Raw genomic sequence first — 25,349 nt, forward strand, 5'->3', positions numbered from 1 at the left:
CAATGCAACCATGCTCCGTAATCATCTCGGCGCATTCATTTCACCGATACTGTACAAGTGACAGGACCACCGAGGGAGGACCTTGAAGTGGTCCACCTTTGTTATTGCTCTGCTCCGGCGGCTCCTAATTTTTTTTCTGTCGTAGCAGATCGCGACGCGGCTAACGCGAAGACGCGTTCTCATGTCGAGGATTGCTTAGTGGTACACCCTAAGAGTCCCAGACTATCTATCGTTAGCTGGGCGGTGCGGGCTGCTCACAAAATTTCGCATTTTCTCTTCAACGCACATACCTTTTCTATCATGGCCGTCGCGTACATCGGATCTCAGCGCAATGGCGTACCTGACTCCGTCCAAATAGTATATTGCTACGATGATAATTCTACAGGTTGCTGCACGCCACTGCGAATGTCTGGTGTCTCTGACCATGGTCTGTCCGGGGTACATCTGGTTGATTCAATCACCTGAACCTGCATTCCTCTGCCCCATATCGTCTTGCCCGTAATGCAATGCCTCGTTGCTGAACCGAGCAGAGTCGCCCGAATTCTCTGTTCCGCCAAATAGCCCACGGAACCCAGATGCAGACAAGCCAGACGGGCTCCGGGTCCTGCCGTAGTGCCTGCTGGAGTAGTGAGCGGCTCTCGACGTCACACGGGGAGCAGGAGCTGTATGTGACCCGTCCAATCGACTTCGATGTCGAGCTTCAGGCAAATTTCGCGGAGTCTGAGGTTGCAATGAAGCTGGGAGCGAGTCGTTGTATACCCGGACTCCTAGATCCGTGCCCATTGTCTCTTGGGAAGCACTTGGCCCTTGATCATCACGGTGCGTCTCCATTGCTGGTTGATGGGCCGAAGTCTGAGTAATGGGCCGCTCAGCTGACTCTACATCATGGTCCATGGTATTTAAGGGGGCATCTGAGCCATGTCCCGCCTACACCACCAATCAACTACTCCAACGAAGTATTAGGCTGTCGTTGGGAATACGGCTTACCGGAACTGAATTGTGCGTTTCGGTCTGAGCTACTCGAGGCGAAGAACGACTGAATGGCGTCATGGGACGATGATCTCTAGCCAGCTCTTCCGAGTTATCTAGTGGCTCTTGATTGAACATTCGCTGAAGCGCTGTTGTTAGTCTGGCAGTTCTATAGTGAAAAGTAGTAGGCGTACAAATGGAAGAGACAGCTCATCAGATGATGCCCTCGCACCTACAGGGAACGGCGGAAGCAGTCTCGTTGCACTTGGATTATGCTCTTGCCAGTCTCCCGAAAGGGATGAAGCACACGACGACGTGCTCTGTGAGCTTCCAGATGCCTCATACGATGTCGACATCTCTCCTGCAGGAACGAGAGTAAACTTAGGTGGCCTCCGCGGTGGCAGACTGAAGAGCTTAGGGGTGTCAGGCTGACAGTGTCCCTTCGGCGTCTCCATGTTACCTTGCTCGTCCGCGTCTTGGGGGTGTTTTGTTTGAGGAGTAGCAGTAAGTGGTTCATTGGCCACCGAACCATTAGGATCATGCGTGGTTGGAGATCGCCTAGTTCGAGGGTTGTTCCGGATAAGGTATCTCTTGAAGCGGCGATGGTGCTCGAAATCCTTGACCTCAGTCATGGTGACTGAGATTGATGTTGGTGGAAGTCGCAACATGGCCGCTCCTAGTAGAAGAGCACGCGTAGAGGAGGTTATCAACAGAATATTGGCGATTGGATTAGCATGCGGCCTCGTCGTGCGACACCGATGTCGTGGGGCTTCGAAGCCGACTACATTGAAGGTTGAAGATCGAATCTATTCTACATCACGTGTACAATTCCACGCATAGGTACTAACTGCTTGCTTCAAACGGCTGTCATCATTGGAAATTGATGTCGTAGTTGCAATTGCAATTGCATTTGCAGTTACAGGTGCAGGCGCTGGTGACTGCCTGATGCTTCACCGTGTTGCTCCTTCCATGTTCGCTATTGGGAATTGCCGCCATTGACTTGAATGGAACTGGCCAAGATATATCTTGGCGGAGCGACCCAAGGAATAAGGGTGTATGAGTACTTCGAGATAGGTATATATCAAATACCATTCTTAGGCACGCGGCGTAACTTGCCGCTGCATTCGCTTGTATTTTTGTTCGCATAGGATAAAGGCTTCGGTCCTCGCCCATATGAGCATATTTGGAAGCCAAGGTGAGTGTAATGTGTGCGTATCAATAATAAGGGGTGCAGATATAGGCAAGATAACATGTAGTATCCATCGCATGCCAACGCTTATTTGCACGTCACGTAGATGCGTGCCTATTGACTTTGGCTCCCCGTCACAGCATGAAAGAACGAAAACTCTTAATGTGGGTGGCTCTGATGAGACTTACTTATGCCGAGTAATCGAACTTGGATGTTGTTGAATGCTGGGTTTGTTCCTGCATCCTATGCCGAAGCATAGATGTAGATTAATGCAGATAATCATATGGGTTTCATCACCTTTTCAACCGTCTCCGCTCCATCATCATACGCACCCAGAACTGCCTGGCATCGGGTACCACAGACTTGTCGAAGGTGGTTGAAAAGAGCCAAGTTTGTGTGCGCATTGCGTACTCCATATTCCAGAATGGATATAGATGATATAAGATGGATACCGTCGTTGCATCGCCTGCTGCCAATCTGTCAGCTGGGGGCGTGGCTCGCTGGGCGCAGGTTAGAGCGAGTCTGTACGCCCTTGAGCCCTTCAATCCCTTGACCGACGGGCAGAAGACGGGAGCTAGCAGAGGGCCGGGCACCAATCAAAAGACCCCACTCGGCCCTCTCCAGTTCCCAGCTGGCGCAGTAGTGGGAGGATTTAATAGGGAGCGCTTGGGGTATTACCTAAAGCCCGGGAAGGCCAGGGAAAAAAAGAAAGGAGGCACATACATGAGCTGGTTAGGTCAATCAATCCCATCGTCCAAACCAGTGCTGTCTCATTTGAGTGCAGCGACCTCAGCATCCGGCGGGCAGTCGCCAATTTAGCAAAGAACGGTTGACCTCGTATTGGGACTATTGAGCTGCTGCTGGGTGGGCTATACCTTACATGTGGTCTAAACCAAATAAAGACGGTCAATCTTGGATTTGCTCGGAGAACCTCACCCTCGAGCTGTCCCTGCCCTGGGGCCTGGTCTCCTGGTGCTCCAGTGCTCCAGTTCCAGCCAGTCCCTGTCCCCGTCCCGGTCACTGCCAGATAATAGCACAGTGGGCAGCAGGCAAGATTGATATCGCACGTTATCGTATGCGTGCTGCACCCTGCACCCCGTGAATTTACTGCACTGTACCGTACTGACAACCTAACCTACCTTACCTTCTCTATCCCACTCAACCCGACTCGACTACCTTACTACACACGTGGGTGCATCTCTCGTACCTGACATCGCCAGGTACTGGCATTATTCTGTGTCTTCCCCCACCAGCTTCACTCGTTCCATCCTTCTGTCTTGTCGTCCGTCGTTTTCTTGTTCCTAATGCTCTCACTTCGACCGGCTCGGCACTGGATTACACCGCAACCGCACCACCACAGCCCATTGCGGTCCGCGGTTTCGCCCAGTCGAGCCACCCATTTTACGATTCACCACTGAAGCCCGGCGCACCGAAGCTATCGCGGCGACTCTCCCCTAAATAGTACTCGGCATCTTTTGCGACCAACTCGCCGCGGGTTCACCATCAGCCCGGGTTCACCATCAGCCCGCTCAGCCGGTGTTTTGGCAACCCTTGGATTCTCGTAGCCCAAACCACCCTCCATCAGGGCGGCTTTTTCTTTGATCGGGGCCTCTTCCACGCTTCGCCCAGACGCCGAAGGATTGCTTGTGGGTTGACTTTGGGTTCTGCTGTTCCATCCGCTTTGCTTGGGACAAAAGTCACAGACGGACAGCCACCGCGGATCTGCCCCAGCTCCCATCCCACAAGCTCGACACATTAGACTTTCTCATCAGCACTATCCTAGCTAATCAGACCACTCACCGCCATGAATAACGACCTAAGTCTCTCTCGAGCCCTTGGCGGCTTACGAATTGCGAACCCTGACGACGCCGAACCCGGTCCTCAAGAAGCTTTGGCTCAACATGATGAAGCTGTTCAACCTGCCATTTCCAGGCAGACGACCGCCAACAGTGTAGCCCAGCTACAAGGCCAAGGCTCGCAGAGTCCGATTCAACCCCAGACCCAGACCCAGACCGAGGCTCAGGAAAGCAGAAGCCAACCCGTCGAGCCCGGCCTCCCATATGCAGATTCCCAGGGGCAACTCCCGAACCCATATCCACAACACACGTCTCCGCCATATTCTGGTCCGTCTGCACGGCCTGGTTCCGGTATCTACACGGCTGCGGAGCGAGACCAAGCCGCCGACTCCTACAAAATACTACGGTCCGAGGCTTCTAGGACCTCCATGTATAATATGCCTACCAGACAAGATTCTCGGTCGAATCCTAACTATACCACGAATCCTGCTGCTATCCCTTCGAGGGAATCCAGCCATCGAGATCGGTCCTACAACCCGAACAGACCAGTTCCCCCGCCAGCAGGAGGTGGTCCATTGCCTCCTAGGAGAAGCTCAAGGGGGATGGGTGGGGGATATGCATCAATACCTGGCATTCCCACCGTCCCAGAGCCTCGAGGTCCAGTCCGACCCGACATATCCATGTCCAACAGCAGCGAGGACTGGAAAGACAGAGGCGCGGCGGTCAGCACTCGGAGAGAAATCGACGCAAATGGGAAAACGATTGTAAAGACTGTGAAAAAGGGGGTTCGTGACTTCTCATTTGGTCGCACCCTCGGCGAAGGATCGTACAGTACAGTCTACCTTGCTACCGATCGACAAACGCTCAAGGAATATGCCATCAAGGTTTTGGAGAAGAGGCATATTATCAAGGAGAAGAAGATCAAATACGTCAACATCGAGAAAGATACTCTGAACCGACTCACAGAGCATCCGGGCATCGTCCGTCTCTACTATACCTTTCAGGATGAGAATTCTCTCTACTATGTGTTGGATTTGTGCAACAGCGGAGAGCTCTTAGGTGTCCTCAAGAAGACGGGGACTTTTGATGTTGAATGTGCAAGGTTCTTCGGAGCACAGATCCTCGACTCCATCGAGTACATGCATTCTAGAGGTGTTATTCACCGTGACCTCAAGCCGGAGAATGTTCTACTCGACGACTCTATGCATGTCAAGATCACTGATTTTGGCACCGCTCGACTTCTTACTGATCCCCGGGCACCGCAGACTCCTGCTACTGCTGCTGCTAGGCCGGACGACCGCCCTGGCAGAGATAGGCCACAGGATGATACCAGAGCCGAGTCATTTGTTGGTACTGCTGAATACGTGAGCCCCGAACTGCTTCGTAATAAGAACGCTTGTAAGGCGAGTGATCTGTGGGCTTTCGGTTGCATCATCTACCAACTGCTGGCTGGGCGGCCGCCATTTAAAGGGGGCTCCGAATATCTGACTTTTCAGAAAATCGTGGAGCTTGACTACACGTTCCCTCCCGGGTTCCCTCCAGCTGCTCAAGACTTGATAGAGCGTCTTCTGGTTCTGGACCCTGAGAGACGACTTACCATCGAACATATCAAAAACCATGAATTCTTTGATGGCCAAACCTTTGGTAAGCAACTATGGAGGATGAAGGCTCCGCGCTTGCGTCCATATGCACCACCTCCACAAGAGCCTAAGATCATCAATCTCAATGGCGGCAACTCGCCTCAATCCGCGCCTCAATCACGACTGCTCCCAACCGGCAATAATGCAAATGGGTCAGTACGACCTCCCGGGCGTATAGTCACAGATATCCCTCCGCCATCGCAGCTGGATATTGAATGGTCTCCTGTCTTGAATCGCACGAACGAGAGGATATTGAGACTTGGCGACCTGTTGGTCATGTCGACGCCCATCCCGAACAGCCCCCACGCGAAGAGTGGCGGCGAACATGGAGAGGGGCATCGGAAATTTGCTCGCTTCTTTGGAGGAAGCACAACCAAGAAAAGGCAGCGACTTGTGATGATTACCTCGAGTGGCCGGGTCGTGCTGGCCCCGGCAGGCGGTGAGGAAAAGAAGTCTAAGCAAGAAATATCGCTTCTTGCGCCAGACTGCGCCTGGAGAACTCAGATTGATGCCAAGGGACAGACGGTCTGGTGTGTCGACTCGGTAAGTTCCCTCGACGAATGCATCTCATCTTGACACGATTATACTGACCTTAACCAGTACGGGATGCACTATACATTTGAGGAACCCAAAGCTGCGAACAGTCTGGATTCTTCCAGGCCCACTGCCGACGACTGGATCGAGAACTTGGAGCAGGCCAGAGACATGGCCGTATCGCTGAATCATACCAACAGCGACAACGGTTTTGGCGACATGTCGTCATCCATGTCTAGTCCGGCCAGTACATTCGGTGGCACTGGAGCTTTGAACTCTGAAGGCTTTGGCATCAGCGATAGGTCGCACCGGAATCACCTAAGCAAAAGCCAACTGAGCTTGGAGGACACCACGACAAGCAAGCGCAACCGTTTTAGCAAGCGTCAATCCAAGCAAGGGCTCGGTCCAGCATTCTAGGGTTGCTCAGAGATGGCGGTTCCTGCTGAACAGTACTGGCAGTGCCCGGATCGGGAGTCGCGGTTCCACTTCACTTTATTTTCTCATGTTCAGCGCAGGCGTAGCAGGTTCTGACAGCACTTTTGATAACCGGGGAGAAGACGCAAAATCTGACTAGCAGTAGTCTAGCAGATGCCACAGACACGGTATTAACAGTCGAGGTGTCTTCCGAAATCACTTCTTTACTGGGCTCGGAGGGTTTTTTCTTTCTTCTCTTGGTCACAACCCCTTCAATTGCATTTTAATCAACATAGGGCCTGCCTCTTGGAGGTTTGCAAGATAATTGCATTGACATCTGTCTTGATAGGACGGACGGAGCAAGACAAAACCTGTAGCGAAGACAGCATCTTCCTGTTTCCTTTTTAGTGGGGAGGCGACTGAGTAGAAGGGGGAGGAGTATGAAGACGTCTCCTGGGCCATGATGCCCAGGCCAGCATTGCATGTATATGGAGTATTCAGATAGGACGACCAGGCAGGCGTTGGCCCAAAACTTTTGCTCCATGGTTTCGGACTAGATGCGGGGCTGTAGGCATATCTACTTATTACATACCTACGGTACTTTCAGCCTATTCAAATATACACTACCTAATCACCTTTTTCTCTGCCTGCGATGGATGGTCATTGAACCCTGGGTTGGTTGGTACATTATTACTGGTGTTCAATGCCCTGGAACTGATATTGGGCACGGGCCACTAGAGAAGAGAAGAGGCCAGTAAAAGAGCCTCAAATACCCCCACTGTTTCCTCGTCCAGCCTCATTCTACGCTCTAGTCCAACTGCAGCCGCCAACAGCAAGTCGCGTTTGGCTGGGGCAGCGAGACGAGACGGACCAGTTCCCCAAAATTTCTCGATCGCGAACTTGACTTACAACCTCCGGACCAAGAGCCCATCGTCGCACCGGCCAGCACAACGCTACCCAACGCTACATACGCTACGGCATCCGGTCTCACCGGGCAGCGAACGAATCGATCATTCCCAATCCCCTCTTATTATATCCTGCCAATTGCCCAGGTCCTCCGTTGATGCTAGGCCGTCAAAATGCAGCCCGCTTATCGTCAGTTCCCGCAACAGCAAGTGCCACCGCGCACTCCTCACTCGTCCGGCCCACGACGTGGAGGCATCGGTATGTTGACTGCCCTATAATAATTCGCGTTTCTCCCTTGGTTTCGTAGTGGAATGCAGTAAATATCTCGGTCGGTTGTCGCCGCACGTGAGTTGGCAACACAAGGCACAACGGGGACAAATGGAAGAAGCCGGGTGTTGCGTCCGCGCCGCCAGTGCGGTCGTCCCGATTCGACACAAACACGCTATAATCCGCCTTTTGCTGGCTTTTATATGATGAGCATGTCGCGACCATTCCTCAGACCATACCCCACACAGAAATTCACGTCTCCACAGATCATTAGCCATCAACTAGTACCAGGGTACCAGCCTTGATCTTCTGGAATCCATCTTGTCCTGTCTTGTCTTTGTGCAGCTGCAGCTCCAACCCGACTTCTCTATCGCATCCCACCTCGTCTGACCAACCATCCACCGCTGCTTTCCCGAGCTTATTCGTGCTAACCGTCCGGTCATGGCAGGCCCTATGATGTCCTCGGGACCTCACCCCCAAGTTCCATTGACCCAGGCCCAGATGGCGCAACAACAGCAGGCCGCTGCTATGCAAGTCGAGATGGCCAAGCGACGAAGCCGGAAACCCACTGACAAAAACCTCCCCGACAATATCGACGAGTGTACCATCGGTGAAATGGGCGCCAAATACAGAGAACTGCGCGACTTCGAGCGGCGACTTGACGCGACCATGACGCGAAAGAGACTGGACATTGTAGATTCCGTCAACCGGAGCGTAAAGGTAGGCTGAGAACGCACGCCTGTCCAATTGGGGTCCTTTGCTAACGGGCGGCTGCTTAAAGCGATGGAAGACGCTGCGCGTTTGGGTTTCCAACACTGCGGAAGACCAGCAGTGGCAGAACAACGATCTCAACGTACCCGCTTTCGATTTCAGCTCAAATCTAGAACCCACCTATCGAATCAAAATCGAGGGTCGACTCCTGGATGATGACGACGATCTGGACAAGGAGGATGCTGGCGAAGAGGACGACGAAGATAAGATGGACGAAGACGGTGCTGATGCCAAGTCTAAGGCGACCAAGGCACCCAAGTATCGCTTCTCCCACTTCTTCAAGGCCCTGACGGTCGACTTTCCTGCGAATCGCAAGGGCATTGACCAGAGCATGGAGTGGAAAAAGCCAGAACGAACTGGTCCATCGACCAACCTCCCTGCATCTGCAGACTTCGATGAGTTGATCTTCAAGCGCAGCGGCGACGAGAACATGCACATCGTCATCAACTTGACTCGCCACGAAGACCCAGAACGCTACGCGGTTGAGCCCGCTCTGGCCGACATTGTCGACAAGACAGAAGCCACGCGGCAAGAAGTCGTCATGGCTGTATGGGACTACATCAAGTTCATGGGTCTGCAGGAGGATGAGGAGAAACGCAATTTCCGATGCGACGACCTTCTCAAGAAGGTACGGTGCTACTGCTGAACAGGCTGCTACCATGCTGAATTTTTACTGACTCGAGGACATCTAGGCTTTCAACATCGAGACGGGCTCCATTCCCCTTCTATACAACTACATTACGCCTCAGCTGAAGCCGCTGCCGGCCGTCAAACTCCCTTTCACCATTCGGGTGGACGAGGAGTTCCACAAGGACCCCAAGCCAACCATATATGACGTCCGAGTCGCGGTGGATGACCCCCTGAAGGAGAAGATGGTGACCTTCCTCAACAACCCAGGATACGCCAGCATGCTTAAGGAGGTTGCTCTGCTTGACGACCAACTCGCCACAATCGTGCAAGCTGTTCACGTGTCCAAGTCCAAGCATGCGTTCCTGTCTTCGTTAAGCGAAGACCCAGCTACATTTGTGAAAGACTGGCTCAGCTCCCAAAAACGCGATCTCGACATCATCATGGGCGAATCCATCAGGGGCAGCGGCGAACATGCCACAACGGGTGATGAGTGGAGGCAGGGTGGCAAAGACAGCGTCTGGAACACCATTAACGCTAAAGAATCAGTCACAATGTTGCTGGCGAAGCAACCACATGTGCCAAGGTAAAGGTTCGCATGTGGTTTGGTAAGGGGGGACTGCTTTGATGGTTTATCGTGGAAATTGGGGAGTTATCGGCGTGTTCAGTCCATGCTCAGTTGTATGTGCGTCAATCACGATATCCAAGAAGGCACGAGCATTTGGTTAGGACTTGTATTTGCTGTACTATTAATTATGAGAAGTTGTCCAGCCACTTCAGTAGAAAGAAATGCCTAGCAAAAGCATGAAGCTGCATAGTTGATGGATTAAAACCTGGTCCGCTAAACCTCTTGATACGGCCCTGACCATAGTATGCTGCCATGGACGATTTCGGTCCTTCCTGTCGCCGGCTACTTCATGAATTCGGCAGCCTGTTGCTTGTACTCCTCGCGCCAACGACTCAGTGGCAGCCTCCCATTGACGACATCGCCGGCGCTCCACGCCATGCGTTTCTTGTCCATCTCCTCGGTGACCTCGTTATCCGGGCATATGACCCAGAACTGCTTCTCGGCCATTTTCTTCTCGAGGTACTCGACCACATCCTCGGGCCACCATGGCGCATCGGGCTTTTTCTTCTCGTCGGCGGCCGCCCCAGCGGTCGTGGCAATAGTGTCGCGGCCCGCGCCCGGCTGACCGCCCGCCAGTCCCGTCCACGTCCAGCCGGGCACGAGCAGGTGTACCGAGACGGAAGGGTGGTCCGCCCGCAGGTCGTACGAGAGCTGCTCGGCCAACGACTTGACGGCCGCCTTGGACGCGTTGTACGCCGGATTCCCGGGAGGGTTGGTGATGCCTTGCTTGGAGCCCGTGATGATGATGGCGGAGTCCTCCTTGGACGACGACTTGATCAGAGGCAGGAGGTGGGTGATGCCGTAAACGACGCCGAAGATGTTGACGTTGAGGATCTTTTCGAAACCCTCGGGCGAGTCGAAGCTGTGCTTGGCGCCCGTGCCGGCGTTGAGGGCCAGGAGGTTGATCTTGCCCTCAAATTCTTTCTGGATCTTTTCCTGGAAGCCCGCCCAGTCCTTCGCCTGGCTCACGTCCATCTGGTAGGTGGCTGCCACGTCCGCGGGGACCTTGGCCAGCAGCTCGGCGTTCCAGTCGGCCACCAGTACCTTCATGCCGTACCCGGCGCATTTCCTGGCCAGCGCCAGGCCGATGCCGCTTGCGCCGCCGGTGATGACGGCCGTGTTACCGGCCTTGAAGATTGCTGATGACGACATGATTTGGAACGACTTATTCGGTAATAATGGAATTGGCAAGCTTTCCTCGCAGGGATCTGCTTTCAGTGTAGGTGTGTATTTGAAGCTTGTTCGGGCGGAGTAGAACGAGCCAGTATGATTAAGTAATTGAATAAGGGCGATTGAGCGTGCGGCAGGCCCATGCGAGAATAAACCGGCCAAGCCTCCCCAGGGATATAAGCAGGTCTACTAAACGCCTATTGTTCCAATCGTATTAGTTTATTCCACTGTTATTCCCTGGAGTAAGTGGAATAATCAAGACGCTTTATTCCTGCGGTCGCTTGGCGGTTCTTGAACAAGCTACACGGTCGGGTTTAAGCCGAATATAATCGCCGCAAAGGTTGGAGACTACTCCTCGTCTTCATGCAGTAGTCGTCACTTTTTGCGAGGAGCTGCCCCACTCGGCATGCAAAGGGGCTGGGGCTGGGTCTTGCAGGTATGACATACATACATACAGGAACCTAACGCAAGAAGTAGCAAGCGCAAACGCGTATATGGCTATATGTGTGTGCCCCCAGCTGGGTGTACTTCAGGTATATATGTATATGATCTTGATCACAAGCAACTTCATCTATGTTACATCTGGGGAATGGAGGACTGCAAATATCATCCATAGCTCTCAGCTTTTCATTATTCGTTAGACCTGCCGTAAACGCCTAGCTACATGCATCGTAATGATTTCGCCGTCGAGGCTGCCTTTGCAAGTCTACCGCATGCATTATATCATGCCAGCGGCCTCCCCTTACACTTCTGCCACGACAACTTTGGTAGCTGGTGACCATTGACGTGAACTCTGTAAGGAGGAAGCCCACGGGCTCCTGGGATCCATACTACAGATGGTGGTGTATCATAGAGGTAGCCTAGCAGCTACCGGCTTGTGGATGTCGATTAGGCGCCACCCTGGGGCATCTGTCTCGTCGGCGGGACGGGGTTTGGTGGCATATTTCGGATCTGCTTGATGAGGAACTCCCTTTCATCAATGAATTGTTCGTCATCTGTACGATCCTCCAAAAAGTGGCTTAGGAAATTCAGCAGCTTATCCCGGTTCATCAACAAGATCTTCTGGACTGCGACCGACTTATGAGGATTCGCAACAAAAACCTTGAAAACATGGAACCCCTCATATTGGACCATCTTCCTATCGTCGCGCAGTAGATTCATGCAGATTTTGAGATGTTCGCCGCGGTCTACGTAAGCCGTCATGACATTGTAGTTGGAACGGTCGAGTAATATCTCGCCGAGCAACTTGATGGACTGACGCTTCGTGACATAGCTATTTGATTGAACCAGAACATGGTTGTACCTGTCAAAGAATAGCTCGAAGTTGACAGCCAGGTAGCGCGGCACAAGATCCTTGTGTTTCGTCAAAAGTTCCTAGGCAATGCAGGTGATTAGTTGGACCAAGAAAAAGGGGCCGGGTGAGCTTACCCTGAATGTGGTGAATGCATCGGCAGCGACCTCGAATGAGCTTTTGTCAATCCAGTCGAAGAATCTCCAGAACACGCCACTGCCGCTCTGTGGCCGCTCTCTTTCGATGGCTGTCACCCCCTTTAGGCTCGAGCCAGGCTCCTCCCCATCGTCATAAAGTATAATGGCCGCCGCAGCTTCACTCTTGAGCACTTCCCGCAACACCGACCCGGCAGGCGTGGCGCTTTCCTTGTGCTCGTAGCCGCGACATAGTTCCAGCAAGACTTGCGGCTTGTTGTTGACCACGTAGCTCAGTGCGACGGGGTCGGTCTTGGGGGATGCGGTGGGTGGTCGGAAGCGAAAGACGTAGGAGAAGATGACCTGGGTGTCTTTCCGCGATTCGAAGGGCAAGCGCCACAGGTGCTGGGCGAGCAGCAGTAGCAGGTCCTCTTCTATCAGACCTTGCACCAGCTGGTATACCTGGTCAGGCGTGCTGTCGGACTCTAGCGCGGCAGCAACCAGTGTAAGCAACACTCCGTCACGGATTGGTCCTTAGAAGACAATTGACCGACCTGGTGTCCCTTGAAGTATGAGTTTCATCTGACTGAGCACCTTGGCCAGCTCCTCGGCCTATATAACACAGCCCCTGCATGTCAGCCCTGTAGTAGCCATTGAAACAAAGATTGTGGGTACAAAGGTGAACGGAACACCCACCTTGCCGGGGACTTCGAGCTTGAGGACATGCTCGCGAGCCTGCTTGGATAAGTCGAGTGTGTTGGTTCGAGTGCGCGCGCGGCCGAAGAGGAAGGACATGGTTGCGGAGGTTTATGCGGGAGCGCTTTGTGGGTGAGTTCCAGGCGGTGCCCAACCTTGATCTGCAGAGCGGTGGAGGGTGCAGGTAGACAGAGTCCAAGAAAGCCGACTCTTGAGCGACTAACACCACAGGGAAGAGGACAGGATCGCAGGCCAAGTCAGTCCCTGGGGCCAGGGGGGCATTAAGTCTTAGTTGCAGAAGAAACTATGCGGGAAATAGTAGAAAAGAGGCGACGCAGGCCCAAGCTAAGATCAAGCCTGGCAAATAGGTCCTGTTGCGTTGTTGCTGTTTATTTCAAGTTGTCTTGGGGGGGTGTTGTTATTTACTTTCGATTCAATTGATGGTAGGTAAGTTGAAACATGCACTTGCTGGGTAGCAGCGCGCAATAAGGCTCCGACTCTGCCAGTGACGGGTAATACTGGAAGTACAGTACCTAAACTTCTGGGGGTTAAACTGGGATATCGCTTATCGCCCGCCGTGGGGCACATCAACTGCCCTACATCAAGAGTGTCCGGTACTTCGAGTTGAGTGTCATGGCTACTGTAAATACATTGATTGATAAGTATTATGTAGTTCTCAACCTGGCTGTCGAGACCTCAAAGTCACTTTACTGTGTTTTTGAATCGGGTTCCTGTTATACAAGCGATTTTGGGCGGCTTCTTGCTATCAATTTGATGAATGATTGGATTTGATGTTGGTACATCGAGTGTAGCAAAGGTACTTGAGCGAGGGGCAACCCAACTACCCCGCCAGTGCATAAAAGTCCGAAAGGTGTTATACCAGTCATAGGCGGTTTGACTCACAATTTGTACCACCCCACCAAGGAATTTCGACGGGAAGGTGGGATGTACATAAAATCGTGCCCCTCGATTCACCATTCTTAGGCAGGCTTCCGATTCCACTCTGTGACAGGAATCACAATTACAACCCGAAGGCTCTCTGGTAGCTGCGATCATATTGGCCCCTTCGTCTGTTAGCTCCTGCCGGACGTTTCAATATGTCTATCGACTTCCCCAAGTCAGAGCTCGAGGTCATCCAGAAGTGGAGGGAGTGGGATGCTTTCCAGCGTCAGGTACGGCCGCCAGATCTGGCCAATGCGCACACGATGATATCGGAAACTGACCAGCGTGATCGTCTCTAGGTCGAATTGACCGAGGGAAAGCCTCGCTACACCTTCTACGATGGCCCGCCCTTCGCGACCGGTCTTCCGCATTATGGCCATCTTCTCGCCTCGACCATCAAGGACATCATCCCCAGGTATTGGTCGATGAAGGGCTTCCATGTCGAGAGACGTTTCGGTTGGGATACACACGGTCTGCCCATCGAACATGAAATCGATAAGAAGTTCGGCATCACCGGCAAGCAGGCCGTCATGGAGATGGGCTTGGAAAAGTACAATGCCGAGTGTCGCGCTATTGTGATGCGATACAGAGAGGAATGGCGTCACACCATTGAGCGTCTGGGTCGCTGGATCGACTTCGAAAACGACTACAAGGTGATTCTTGGCGCTGCACTTACATCGCGAGAGGGTAGCTAACATTTGCCCAGACAATGGACTTGACTTTCATGGAGACGGATTGGTGGGTCTTCAAGCAGCTCTTCGACAAGGGCTCGGTATACCAGGGCTACAAAGTCATGCCCTATTCCTGCGCTCTCACGACGGCTCTGTCGAACTTCGAGTCGAACCAGAACTACCAGGATGTGACGGATCCCGCAGTTGTCGTCTCTTTCCCTCTTCTGAGCGACCCCAAGACTCACCTCCTGGCGTGGACGACAACTCCGTGGACCCTGCCCACCCATCTGGGTCTTGCAGTGCATCCGGAATTTGAATACCTCAAAATCGCCGACGAGAAGTCTGGCAACAACTATATCATCATGGAAAAGCTGCTAAGCACCATTTACAAGGATCCCAAGAAGGCGAAATACACAGTATTGGAAAAGATCAAGGGCAAGGACATGTTGGGCTGGGAATACGAGCCTCTCTTTGATTATCTCAACGAAGAATTCAAGGGTATCGCATTCAAGGTCCTCAACGCAGATTATGTCACCGATGACAGTGGTACTGGTATTGTCCACCAGGCCCCTGCCTTTGGTGAAGACGATTACAACGTGGCCATTGCCGCCGGTATCATCAACGAAACGCGCCCGCCGCCAGATTTTCTTGATGAGAAGGGCGTATTCACCGAGAAGGCGAAGGAATTCGCTGGCTTGCACTGCAAGGAGGCGGACAAGCCCATCATCAAGCACCTGAAGGGTACTGGCAGGGTCGTGGCCGACTCCCAACTTAGGCATTCATACCCCTTGTGCTACCGATCCGATACGCCTCTGATCTACCGTGCCGTTCCATCTTGGTTTATCCGAATTCCCGAAATCATCCCTCAAATGCTGAAGAACATCGAAGGAACTCACTGGGTGCCCAACTTTGTGAAAGAGAACCGATTCGCCAACTGGATCAAGAATGCTCGTGATTGGAACGTCTCGCGCAACAGATACTGGGGAACGCCTCTGCCGGTCTGGATGAGCGATGATAAGGAGGAAATGATCTGCATTGGCAGCGTCGAGGAGCTCAAGCAGCTTAGTGGTTATGAGGGAGAGATCACGGACATCCACAGAGACAAGGTCGACCACATCACCATTCCTAGCAAGCAAGGCAGAGGAGACCTGAAGCGTGTCGAGGGTGTTTTTGACTGTTGGTTCGAGTCTGGAAGCATGCCTTACGCAAGCCAGCACTATCCCTTTGAGAACAAGGATAAGCTGAAGGATGGGTTCCCGGGCGACTTTATTGCCGAGGGTCTAGACCAGACGAGAGGCTGGTTCTATACACTGCTGGTGCTAGGTACTCACCTTTTTGGCGTCTCCCCCTTCAAGAACTGCGTCGTCAACGGCATGGTTCTTGCCGAGGACGGAAAGAAGATGTCCAAGAGACTCAAGAACTACCCGGATCCTAGCGCCATTTTCGAGAAGTACGGCTCTGACGCGCTTCGACTATACATGATTAACTCGCCAGTGGTTCGTGCAGAACCTCTGAGATTCAAGGAGTCAGGAGTCAAGGAGGTTGTACAGAAAGTCCTGCTTCCCCTCTGGAACAGTTACAAGTTCTTCGAGGGGCAGGTGGCACTCCTGAAGAAGGTCGAGAACATTGATTATCTCTTTGACCCGAAGATGGAGAGCTCAAACGCGAACGTTATGGATAAATGGATTCTTGCCAGTTGCCAGAGTCTGCTCCAGTTCGTTAACGAAGAGATGGCAGGTAAGACACATTATCCGGCGTGTTAGTAGACTTGGTTCGAGAGACTGACTTGGTTCATTTTTAGCCTATCGCCTCTACACTGTTGTTCCTCGACTACTGGAGCTTATTGATAATACCACGAACTGGTACATCCGGTTCAACCGAAAGCGTCTCAAGGGCGAGTACGGAGTAGACGACACCAAGCACGCGCTGAATACCCTCTTCGAGGTTTTGTTCACCCTGTGCCGAGGACTGGCCCCCTTCACGCCGTTCATCACAGAAACCATCTACTCCAAGCTCCTTCCTCACATCCCTAAGGATCTGCAAGCAAAGGACCCCCGCAGCGTGCATTTCCTCGAGTTCCCTGATGTCAGGCAAGAACTCTTCAACCCGGTCATTGAAAGGCAGGTCGGCCGAATGCAAAAGGTCATTGAGTTAGCTCGAGTGTCGAGAGAACGGAGGACCCTGGGACTGAAGACCCCACTGAAGACTCTCGTCGTCCTCCACCGCAGCCAAGAGTACCTTGATGATGTCAAGTCGCTGGAATCCTATATCACCGAGGAGCTCAACGTCCGTGATTTGGTATTGACCACGGACGAGGCCAAGTACAACGTCCAGTACAGTGTTCAGGCTGACTGGCCGGTGCTGGGTAAGAAGCTCAAGAAGGACATGGGCAAGGTCAAGAAGGCGCTGCCGAGCATCACAAGCGATCAAGTCCGACAGTACGCTGTCGACAAGTACATTGTGGTGGATGGCATCCGGCTAGAAGAGGGCGACTTGGTGGTCAAGCGAGGCCTAGCACAAGACGAGTCGAACAAGAACCTCGAGATCAACACGGACCAGGATGTCCTCACCATTCTCGATTCCGAGCTATACCCCGAGCTTGCTCAAGAGGGTCTTGCGCGAGAGGTTATCAACCGTGTACAGCGTCTTCGAAAGAAGGCTGGTCTCCAGCCCACCGATGATGTCAAGATGGAATACAAGATCATCTCCGACCCAGAAAACATCGGGCTGGCTGATGTCTTTACAGGCCAGACAAAGTCGATGGAGAAGGCGCTGCGTAGACCACTCGAGAAGCACGAGGCCACACAAGTAGAGGGTGAGGTTCCGGAGAAGAAGGAAGACGGCATCATCGCAGAGGAGGAACAAGAGGTACAAAAGGCTACCTTCTTGCTTAGGTTGTTGAAGATGTAAGGCATGGCCGTCTTCAATGCATACCTATATATGTAGATAGAGCTTTCGACATATGAACGATTATATTAAAAAAACGGCGGGAACGGAAAACAACTAGAACACAGGCCAGATGAAAGGCTTGAATATGTTGATATTGATGATTGAATTCTATTTCTTTTTTGAAGCGTTCTGGGACTAGGGTTAACCGGCAGGTCATTTTGGCCCGATCGTGGGAGGCTCACCAAATAGCAGTCCTTAAGCTTCATAAACTCGGCAACACACTTGTCCTTGTGTACCGAGTTGTAGTCGGCGACAATGCATTTACCATAGACAGCTGCCTGCCAAGATTTGAAGGTTAGGTGGAGTAATTGCGAAATTGTCAGACAAAGTGGACGATGGTCAAATGAATACACACCTCGGGAGAGCATTGGGAAACAGCTGCGGCAAACTTCTGGATAGGCCGTGTACGTGCGGGCATCGTAGCTTCGCTTATCACGAGAGTCGTTCTCCGATATGTGGTGTCCTTGTGTCTGAGAAAAGACTTGCACCTTGACGGCTAGAGGTAGTGAATGAAAGGGATGGGTGGTGACGGCGTTACTCTTGTGCTCCGGTTGGTAGTGTGTGCCTTACATTGATGCGTCAATACTTGATCCATCTCACTTAGTGGGGGCTGGCAGGCTGGCCTGGCACCTGGGGTTCAATTGCTGGATTGGACCTGAGCACTTCCCTGGGTTTAGTGGCGGTCCACTCGCTCTCAGCCGCTAAGTGGCATGTAATACGCGCTTCCAGTTGACTGCCGACGCGTTGTGCCAATAGAATATCCATTTGCTGCCCGATCTGCTTCCAACCACCAATAAACCTGGAAGCTTGCTACGACCATGATGCTGTCGCTTGCGACTGCTCTCTTCCCATTTTGAGCCCTACTACAACACGACTTATGACTGCTTAAAGCTGTCCAGCCAGAGCAGTCCAATGAGGAGGAGAATGCTCGCTGCACTAATCGCTACCTCTTCAACATGGCCAGTGGCTCTGACCCTGGCTCGCTCTCTACCATCCCTGAGATAAATAGCTCCGAGGAACAGAGTCAGCACTTCTTCGCCAATGGAACACCACACCACAACGCTCATGCGCCCGCAATGGTTGGGCCTGCGCCCCAAGACTTTCACGACAACGAGCTGCAACTCATCTTTGAAGTTGTTCAGCGAGCCGAGCAGTTACTTCCTGGCGCTGGCACGGCTGTAACCGCCTTGTACGCTGCCCACTCGGAGGTCTGCAATAAACAAGGGCTTAAGACTGAAGTCGACCAGCGGAAAGCCACGCTCTTTTTCAAGCTCGGGAGTCGCACCTATGCCGAGACACTTCGAGGATCGTTCGAGGAGTGGCTACGTCGCATGAACTGCACTATCCGATTCGACGACAATGGGGATTCAACAACCGATTCAGCTAGTGATACAAACGACGACGATTTCTCTTCTTCACGATCCGATCATCCAGACCTAGCCTACGATGCAGACGGCGCAACCGAGTCCGACGACGATGACGACACTAGTGATCGCCTAGACGTGGATGGTGAAACGGATGCGGAGGAGGGTGAGGGTGCGAATCCGCCTGGTGCTCAGGAACGTCACGTTGCGCGACCTGATGCGCCAGTCGGAGCTGAGAGTTTTCTTGAAAGAAGTGCAATTGCTTTCGAGAACCACCGCACCAAATTCGCCGCTGTCAGCAACATCCAGCAATGGCAGGCTCGATCATCCGGCCTGCAGATGCAGCTGGAAATGTTTCACGACGCGAGGGAGGCAGATTTCATCGACACGGCCGAAGATAGATTTCTGTACTGGAAAGACGCTGCTGCCGAGCTCGAAGAGGCCCCTGTCAGTCATATACCTTCGAACGTCTATTCAAAGCGCATTGAAACGATAGCATGTCGAACCTATGAAATACTGACTTCCAAGAAGATTCTGGCTCGGTGGCGGCGACAATGCGCCAAGCATCCACCTGAACCGCTTCCGGAACCCCCACCAGAAGAAGAGTCCGAGGAAGAAGTGGCAGGTGACTTGTACCTATCTAAGCTTGCGGTACGAGCTCACGAGACCCTCATGAAGTCTCGTGTGTTCACTCGGTGGTCTAACAGAGCATCCGAGGAAGAGGACAAAGCCCGCGTCGCCCTGCGGGCTCACGAGATGGGGCTCAAATCCAAAGCTTTTGGTGTACGGCCCAGGCTGGAGGTCTTAGCTCTAGCTTTGCAGCAACGAATACTATCAAACGACGGCTCAGATTCGCCCATTGAGTTGCCAGAGAGGCCGGCTTCAGCCCCGGTGGAATCGACCGCATCTCCACTGGGGTCGCCTCTCCCATTGCCCGCTCAGCTCGCAAAGAGTGATGAGGATTTACCTCGAGCCGTCGATGTGGTACAGGACGAGCCGGAGGAAGAAGACGAACGTACGATGCTCGCTAGGAGACATATTATGCGGATGCGCTTCTTCCGAGCCTGGGCAGAATATACACAGACGCACACCGAGAAGGTGAAGGGATATGTCATGCATGCTACTCTCGACTCGTGGCGTGGCACGTCTGGTGCATTGGATATAAGAGTATCCAGTCACGCTCATCAGCATGAGCAGGATAATGCCAGGATCACATTGCAGAAGTGGATCGCTGCCGCCTCGGAGTCTGCCGGCTTAAATGCACAAGCAGAGGAAATGGAGAAGCGAGCCCGGGTCGAAGGTGTCCTGAAGCCGTGGCTTGCCCAAGCTCGTGCAGGGCGCAGACTAGAAGCAAAGAAAGAGGGCGACTTCTGGCAATGGTATAACACACCTTTCCGTGATCTAGCCTTTGACAGAGCCGCTATTTTGTATTACGAAGACCGCAAGAAACGCGAAGCCATCTCAAAGTGGAGACTTGTGGCCGAGGAGGCGAGACGGAGAGGAGATATGCGACAAGATTGGGCATCCAAAGCTGATTACTACCGTGCCGCGACAACAACCCTACGCACCTGGAAAGCACAGGCTCGAGAGCACGCCGTTCAAGTATCGATGAAAGGAGACGCCTTCGACGCTTGGCGACAGCTCAGCGCTGGGGACCTCCCACAACAGCAACAAATGCAGTCGTTCGCCGAACGGGCCGACTTCTTCTACAAGATGACAGAGATACTCCCGGCCTGGCAAGCTGTTGCCGACGAAAACAGCAACAAGGAACAGCAGCTTGAAGAGTACAGCGAACGTGCGAATTTCTACTACAGGGCCCGCGATACGGTGCTTGTATGGAGGACCTTGGCCAAGAAGAGGCGGAAAGCGAGATTCAAGGAAGCCCATCTGGAGGTTCGGCGGAGAGTCAAAAGGGGCATGGGCGAATACTGCATCGCTCAGTGGCGAGATAAACTACAAACAAGTTTCGATCGCTACGAGTATATGAATGTAGCACTAGAAGATGCTGTTGCTGGTCGCGAGTATGTGGCAACTGCGGAAACGTTCGACACCTGGAGAAGACGAGCGCAGGAAAAGACACAACTGGGGTTGATGAGCAATGATACTATCAAGCAGCGAGCCATCGACACCTGGAGAGAACGGCATTTGACCATCCAAGATATGCAGTTTGAGGCCGGACAGTATCGGAAGAATCGGAGCACGGGCAAGGCCCTCCGAGTATGGAATCTCAACTCACTCCAGATCAGCAGCCGCAGGCATACAGTGGATAACATCCGAGAGAAGAGTGGCCGCCGATTACTTCGACAACGCTTTGAAGCATGGCACGGGAGTGCTGCGGCTAAGCCTGTGCCGAATCAGCCCCACGAGGGCGACGCGGATATTGTGGAGGATGCGCAGCAGCAGGCCGCGCGTCTCCAGCCAAAGAGTCTCCTATTCTCATCATGGCGAGCTACAGCGACAAGAGAGCCACCGTCTCGATTCCAAGATCTGCGGGGAGGAAGATGTGGCCGATGTGGCCGAGGATGAACTGAGCCTGGAGCCGGCGCCGGAGCCGGAAGTCGAGGCGGGCACGCCTTATGCTCCTACCCCGGGCAGGCCGCAGCTGTTGCTCGGCTCGTTTGGGAGACAACAGACCACTACTCCGCTCGCACCCGTGCCCAGTCGACAGGCGGCGTGGCCGGCGAGAGACTCGGTGCTGGGAGGGTCCGCGATCGAACTGAGGGCCAACCGTGCGGGTGGCCGGTCGAGACGGAATCTACGGGTGTCTTGGGCACAGTAAGAGCTTGAGTGTGTTGTACGGATTCGAATGGAGATGCTGTGATGTATAAAACCATCGGCGTAAGAGTAAGATTATGGGACAAGGATTAATGTGCATGAGTAGGCGTCGAAATATTTGATACCCCATTGGTTATAGGTGGTTATTAGTTGGTCAAACTGGGAGGAAGAATATTCTGTTTAGGGCTCTTTAATGCGGTGTTCATTACATTATTAACTTCCCTTCCATCTGCTGAAGAGCTATGTGATTTGCAGAAACTGGAGCTTGCTGCAAGCTGTTCAGGGGTAGTAGGATAGATAGTTCGAATCGACTTCGCCGTAGAGGGTGGGCCGGCTATAATTGAAGCCGAAAGCCGGCCTCTTCAAGCCGAAAGCCGAATTCCCACCCAGCCTCTATACATACCTATGCATCTGCAACGCCGCACACACTCTGTCCAGAAGAGCTTCGAAAAGTAACGAAACTCCTAATCTAATAACGGTTACACTTGTTCTCAATGGTTTCGCCTCATCAGCTATCATCCCCTCGGATCGCACCCCGGCGTAGGAATGGTAGGAAACAGGCGTGTGTGCCGTGTCATGAGAGGAAGGTGGCTTGCGACCATGTATTACCAGTCTGCCAAAGGTGTCGGGTGACGGGCGGAGCCGAGAAATGTGTGTATACACTCCCAGTAGAAACACCGTCCACTGCAGCGTCGGCTCAAAAACGCCGGCGGCTGTCTACGACGGCTTATAGTGAATCTATCACTACCAGGCCGACGTCGTCAACCCCTTTAACCGAGACCGGGTTACCTGGCCACTCTCCACCCGGGTACTTGGGCCCGACGAGCTTCATGCCTGTCTTTGAAGAGGCACAGACACATCTTCTGACGCCATCGCGGCCCGAGTCTGCGGTCCTGTCGGCTGACCCGTCGGATTTGCCGGCTTCGTCGGCTTCCAGCCACCCACGGGAATCGGAAGAGACTTTGAAACTGTGCCTCGAGGTTCTCTCGTGCATCCCGTCACGATCGACAAGCGAAATTTTGTTTGCAAGAAACATAAACCCGAATGATACTTGGCTCCCCGGTGGCCGCCTCCGGCTCGCCTCCTCGCTATACGAAGCGTTTGGCGCCACTCTCGAAGGCACGCGGCGCTATCCCCATCTACGCGAGATGGCCAGTACGCTGTGCTCCAACTCCAAGACTCGCTTTTTTGAGGACCAAGAGGACCCCGAGGAGTACATGGGCTCCTTCTGCGGCAGGCATATGCGCTGGGAAAGCCTCGGTATCCTCTTCACGTATTGGGCCTTCAGTGCCTCCTTGACGCGGGATGGTGATATGGACCCGATCGGGCAGGACTTTGTTACTGGACGTCAGCTGGTGCTTCGCTTCACCACCTGTGTTTCAAAGTGCATGGACATCTGCCGTAAACTATGCGCACCTCCCAATACACTGTTCGTCTTCGTATGCTTCCGGTATACGTTGTTAGAGTCCAACGTCTCAGGAGACGCAAGTGAGTGAACCGTGTTCTCAGGGGATGAAGGGTTTTAACGAGATGCTGACGATTGGCAAATAGGCCTGGAAACTTGGAGGGCTCACGCAGAGCTCGTGGCTCTAACAACGTTCCTTGGCCTGCATTGTATACCGAGGACCATGCCATACGAGCCGAGCGTTTCGTCGGAGATAAAGAGAAGGCTATTTGCCTGCATCTACAACATTGACATGGTGATATCTTCCTTCACCGGCCGACCACCCTTACTCAACGCTAGGCATGTGTCGACGCCGCTCCCGTTGGACATTGACGACGACATACTTCTAGGCGACAGGGCCCGTCTGCTAGAAGTTGCTAGGAGCCCCGAAATGTCGGACGAGAGGCACTTCTCTAATGGCAAGCTGAAGGGAGTGACGATTATGCGAGCCCGTGGCATGATGGCCTTCATCCGGAATGACATCCTGGATATTTCTTTGGGTCAGATGCACGGTGATGTTGCCGCCCCCCTTAGGTGAGTATCGGTTCAACATGTCCCTTTCTAAGCATGAGAGCCCATCAAGAACTAATCTATGGGTACTCTAAGCCAATTACGCCAACGGCAACTCGAGACATTCGCCAGCTTTCCCGAGGTGCTGGTTTTCCGTCTGGATGAACTCGAAGACACTGCACTCGACTCCGCCACAAGATACTCTAAGCTCCTGGTTCGCCTGGAGCATCTCCAGAACCTCTTCTTCATACAGCGGCTTTATGCCAAGCACGGCCAAAGCGATCGGTCAGAACTGCTGGCCGTTTCGTTTGAGATGGTATCCCTGACTATATATTTCTGGACGCATCGTGATTGGTTCAAGGGCATTCTGGGCGACTACGAGTGGCTAGTAAGTAGGGGGCATCAACTCTCTATCTTCTCGTCGTATGCTAATGTCAACTGCTCTTTAACTCAGGTGATGTCTTATGCTGCACCAGCCGGTGGCATATTGAGCATGGAGCTGCTGAGCCCGTCGCCGCCGCCGCCACTGGCCACTCCTCCGGTGGCGTCCTCCGCTGCCATGGATGTCACCGTACCGTCTCGTAATGATACCACCGGCGACAGAAGGACATCGTCCTCTCCTTTATCTGCCACCGCCGGCTCTTCCTTCCCCGCCAAGCCGCTGCCGAAGCGGTCGCAGATCATCCAGCAGCTGAGCCTGCTGGTCGGTTTCCTCGAGTGGATCCGGCCCTCGGCGCCCAACGGCGAGCTCTGCCAGACCGTCGCCCGCATCATCCGCCACATCCTCGACCAGACGCTCGACGGGCCGCCCCGGGGGGCCGGCCCGGACGATGCGGCGCCCCTGGTGGACTGGAACACGGTCGACTTTGCGACGGACGTCAGCAACTACTTCAATTTTGATCTGTTAGATACGTTCGATTGGTTATAATATTTCTATTTTATTTTAAAAAAAAGGGTTTTTTTTTTTAAAAATTTCTTATAAAAAAAAGAAAAAAATATTCTTAATATAAATATTATTATAAATACTTTTTAAAATATAAATATTTATAATTAAAAATTAATTTAAATATATACGGAAAATTAAGAACTTACCCTTAGGATATACGAGCTACCCTTATTCCTTTTCGCAGCTCGGATAGGGGTAGCTCGTATATTTCAGGGGCAGATCATATGGGACGATGTACCTGGACGCTTCGATCAGTAATTTGGCGAGGCTGTCTTTTGGCAAACGGCCTTAAAAATCCTCTCGGTAAGAGCTTGATGGGTTCATGATTGAGCGGCCTGCGTAAGGACGGACGCTTGAGTGCTAAGTAAGTAAGGGCGGGCGGCACTTGCCGAACAGCTGTCGTTCAATGCCATACCCACGGGCCCACTCCAGCCCCGGAAGTCGCGTTTTCCGGGGGCCCAAGTGGACGTCATGCTGCAGCAGAGCTTCGTTCAGATGACAGCTAAGGTTAACGCGACTGGAGCTATCGTTGGATGTGTGTTGCTGCCTTGCAGCGACTAATTAACCACACCTGCACTGGGAGGCCACCAAGAGCCGCAATTGAATTTTTGAGTTGTTGCATTACCCCATGACTTTTGATTGGCATTGGTATGTAGTTTGTTGTATATTGCATGCAATCTTGTTAATTCTGCCTGTCGCTTGTTGCAAGCAAGAAG

At 52.9% G+C, this 25,349-nt stretch overlaps 9 protein-coding genes across 9 annotated transcripts; 5 read left to right on the forward strand and 4 right to left on the reverse strand.

Annotated features, from left to right (window-relative positions):
* Positions 1 to 453: 453 nt before the first annotated feature.
* On the reverse strand, positions 454 to 1,601 carry PG985_009025 (uncharacterized protein; the record flags this gene model as incomplete). Its single annotated transcript, XM_066828793.1, has 3 exons — positions 454 to 927; positions 988 to 1,110; positions 1,164 to 1,601. The coding sequence occupies 3 exons, from the start codon at positions 1,599 to 1,601 to the stop codon at positions 454 to 456; spliced, it is 1,035 nt and encodes a 344-aa protein (XP_066683705.1).
* Positions 1,602 to 3,962: 2,361 nt separating this feature from the next.
* On the forward strand, positions 3,963 to 6,545 carry PG985_009026 (uncharacterized protein; the record flags this gene model as incomplete). The annotated part of the gene is made up of 2 exons (XM_066828794.1): positions 3,963 to 6,137; positions 6,195 to 6,545. 2 exons carry the CDS (start codon positions 3,963 to 3,965, stop codon positions 6,543 to 6,545), a joined length of 2,526 nt encoding a protein of 841 aa, XP_066683706.1.
* Positions 6,546 to 7,621: 1,076 nt separating this feature from the next.
* PG985_009027 (uncharacterized protein) lies at positions 7,622 to 9,703 on the forward strand (the record flags this gene model as incomplete). The annotated part of the gene is made up of 4 exons (XM_066828795.1): positions 7,622 to 7,706; positions 8,164 to 8,435; positions 8,506 to 9,114; positions 9,179 to 9,703. 4 exons carry the CDS (start codon positions 7,622 to 7,624, stop codon positions 9,701 to 9,703), a joined length of 1,491 nt encoding a protein of 496 aa, XP_066683707.1.
* A 320-nt stretch (positions 9,704 to 10,023) lies between these two features.
* On the reverse strand, positions 10,024 to 10,893 carry PG985_009028 (short chain dehydrogenase/reductase- variant; the record flags this gene model as incomplete). The annotated part of the gene is made up of 1 exon (XM_066828796.1): positions 10,024 to 10,893. The coding sequence occupies one exon, from the start codon at positions 10,891 to 10,893 to the stop codon at positions 10,024 to 10,026; it is 870 nt and encodes a 289-aa protein (XP_066683708.1).
* A 906-nt stretch (positions 10,894 to 11,799) lies between these two features.
* On the reverse strand, positions 11,800 to 13,131 carry PG985_009029 (conidiophore development protein hymA; the record flags this gene model as incomplete). The annotated part of the gene is made up of 4 exons (XM_066828797.1): positions 11,800 to 12,285; positions 12,340 to 12,821; positions 12,891 to 12,948; positions 13,033 to 13,131. 4 exons carry the CDS (start codon positions 13,129 to 13,131, stop codon positions 11,800 to 11,802), a joined length of 1,125 nt encoding a protein of 374 aa, XP_066683709.1.
* Positions 13,132 to 14,129: 998 nt separating this feature from the next.
* On the forward strand, positions 14,130 to 17,555 carry PG985_009030 (isoleucyl-tRNA synthetase; the record flags this gene model as incomplete). Its single annotated transcript, XM_066828798.1, has 4 exons — positions 14,130 to 14,204; positions 14,274 to 14,627; positions 14,681 to 16,382; positions 16,447 to 17,555. 4 exons carry the CDS (start codon positions 14,130 to 14,132, stop codon positions 17,553 to 17,555), a joined length of 3,240 nt encoding a protein of 1,079 aa, XP_066683710.1.
* Positions 17,556 to 17,648: 93 nt separating this feature from the next.
* PG985_009031 (uncharacterized protein) lies at positions 17,649 to 18,012 on the reverse strand (the record flags this gene model as incomplete). Its single annotated transcript, XM_066828799.1, has 3 exons — positions 17,649 to 17,702; positions 17,741 to 17,872; positions 17,950 to 18,012. 3 exons carry the CDS (start codon positions 18,010 to 18,012, stop codon positions 17,649 to 17,651), a joined length of 249 nt encoding a protein of 82 aa, XP_066683711.1.
* A 538-nt stretch (positions 18,013 to 18,550) lies between these two features.
* On the forward strand, positions 18,551 to 21,737 carry PG985_009032 (Sfi1-domain-containing protein; the record flags this gene model as incomplete). The annotated part of the gene is made up of 2 exons (XM_066828800.1): positions 18,551 to 20,979; positions 21,125 to 21,737. The coding sequence occupies 2 exons, from the start codon at positions 18,551 to 18,553 to the stop codon at positions 21,735 to 21,737; spliced, it is 3,042 nt and encodes a 1,013-aa protein (XP_066683712.1).
* Positions 21,738 to 22,563: 826 nt separating this feature from the next.
* Positions 22,564 to 24,615, forward strand: PG985_009033 (N-terminal binuclear Zn cluster-containing protein; the record flags this gene model as incomplete). Its single annotated transcript, XM_066828801.1, has 3 exons — positions 22,564 to 23,221; positions 23,285 to 23,711; positions 23,784 to 24,615. 3 exons carry the CDS (start codon positions 22,564 to 22,566, stop codon positions 24,613 to 24,615), a joined length of 1,917 nt encoding a protein of 638 aa, XP_066683713.1.
* Positions 24,616 to 25,349: the final 734 nt, after the last annotated feature.

This window comes from Apiospora marii (genome assembly GCF_038362585.1).
Source record: "Apiospora marii strain CBS 49790 chromosome Unknown utg000005l_segment0_segment0, whole genome shotgun sequence".
NCBI lineage: Eukaryota > Fungi > Ascomycota > Sordariomycetes > Amphisphaeriales > Apiosporaceae > Apiospora > Apiospora marii.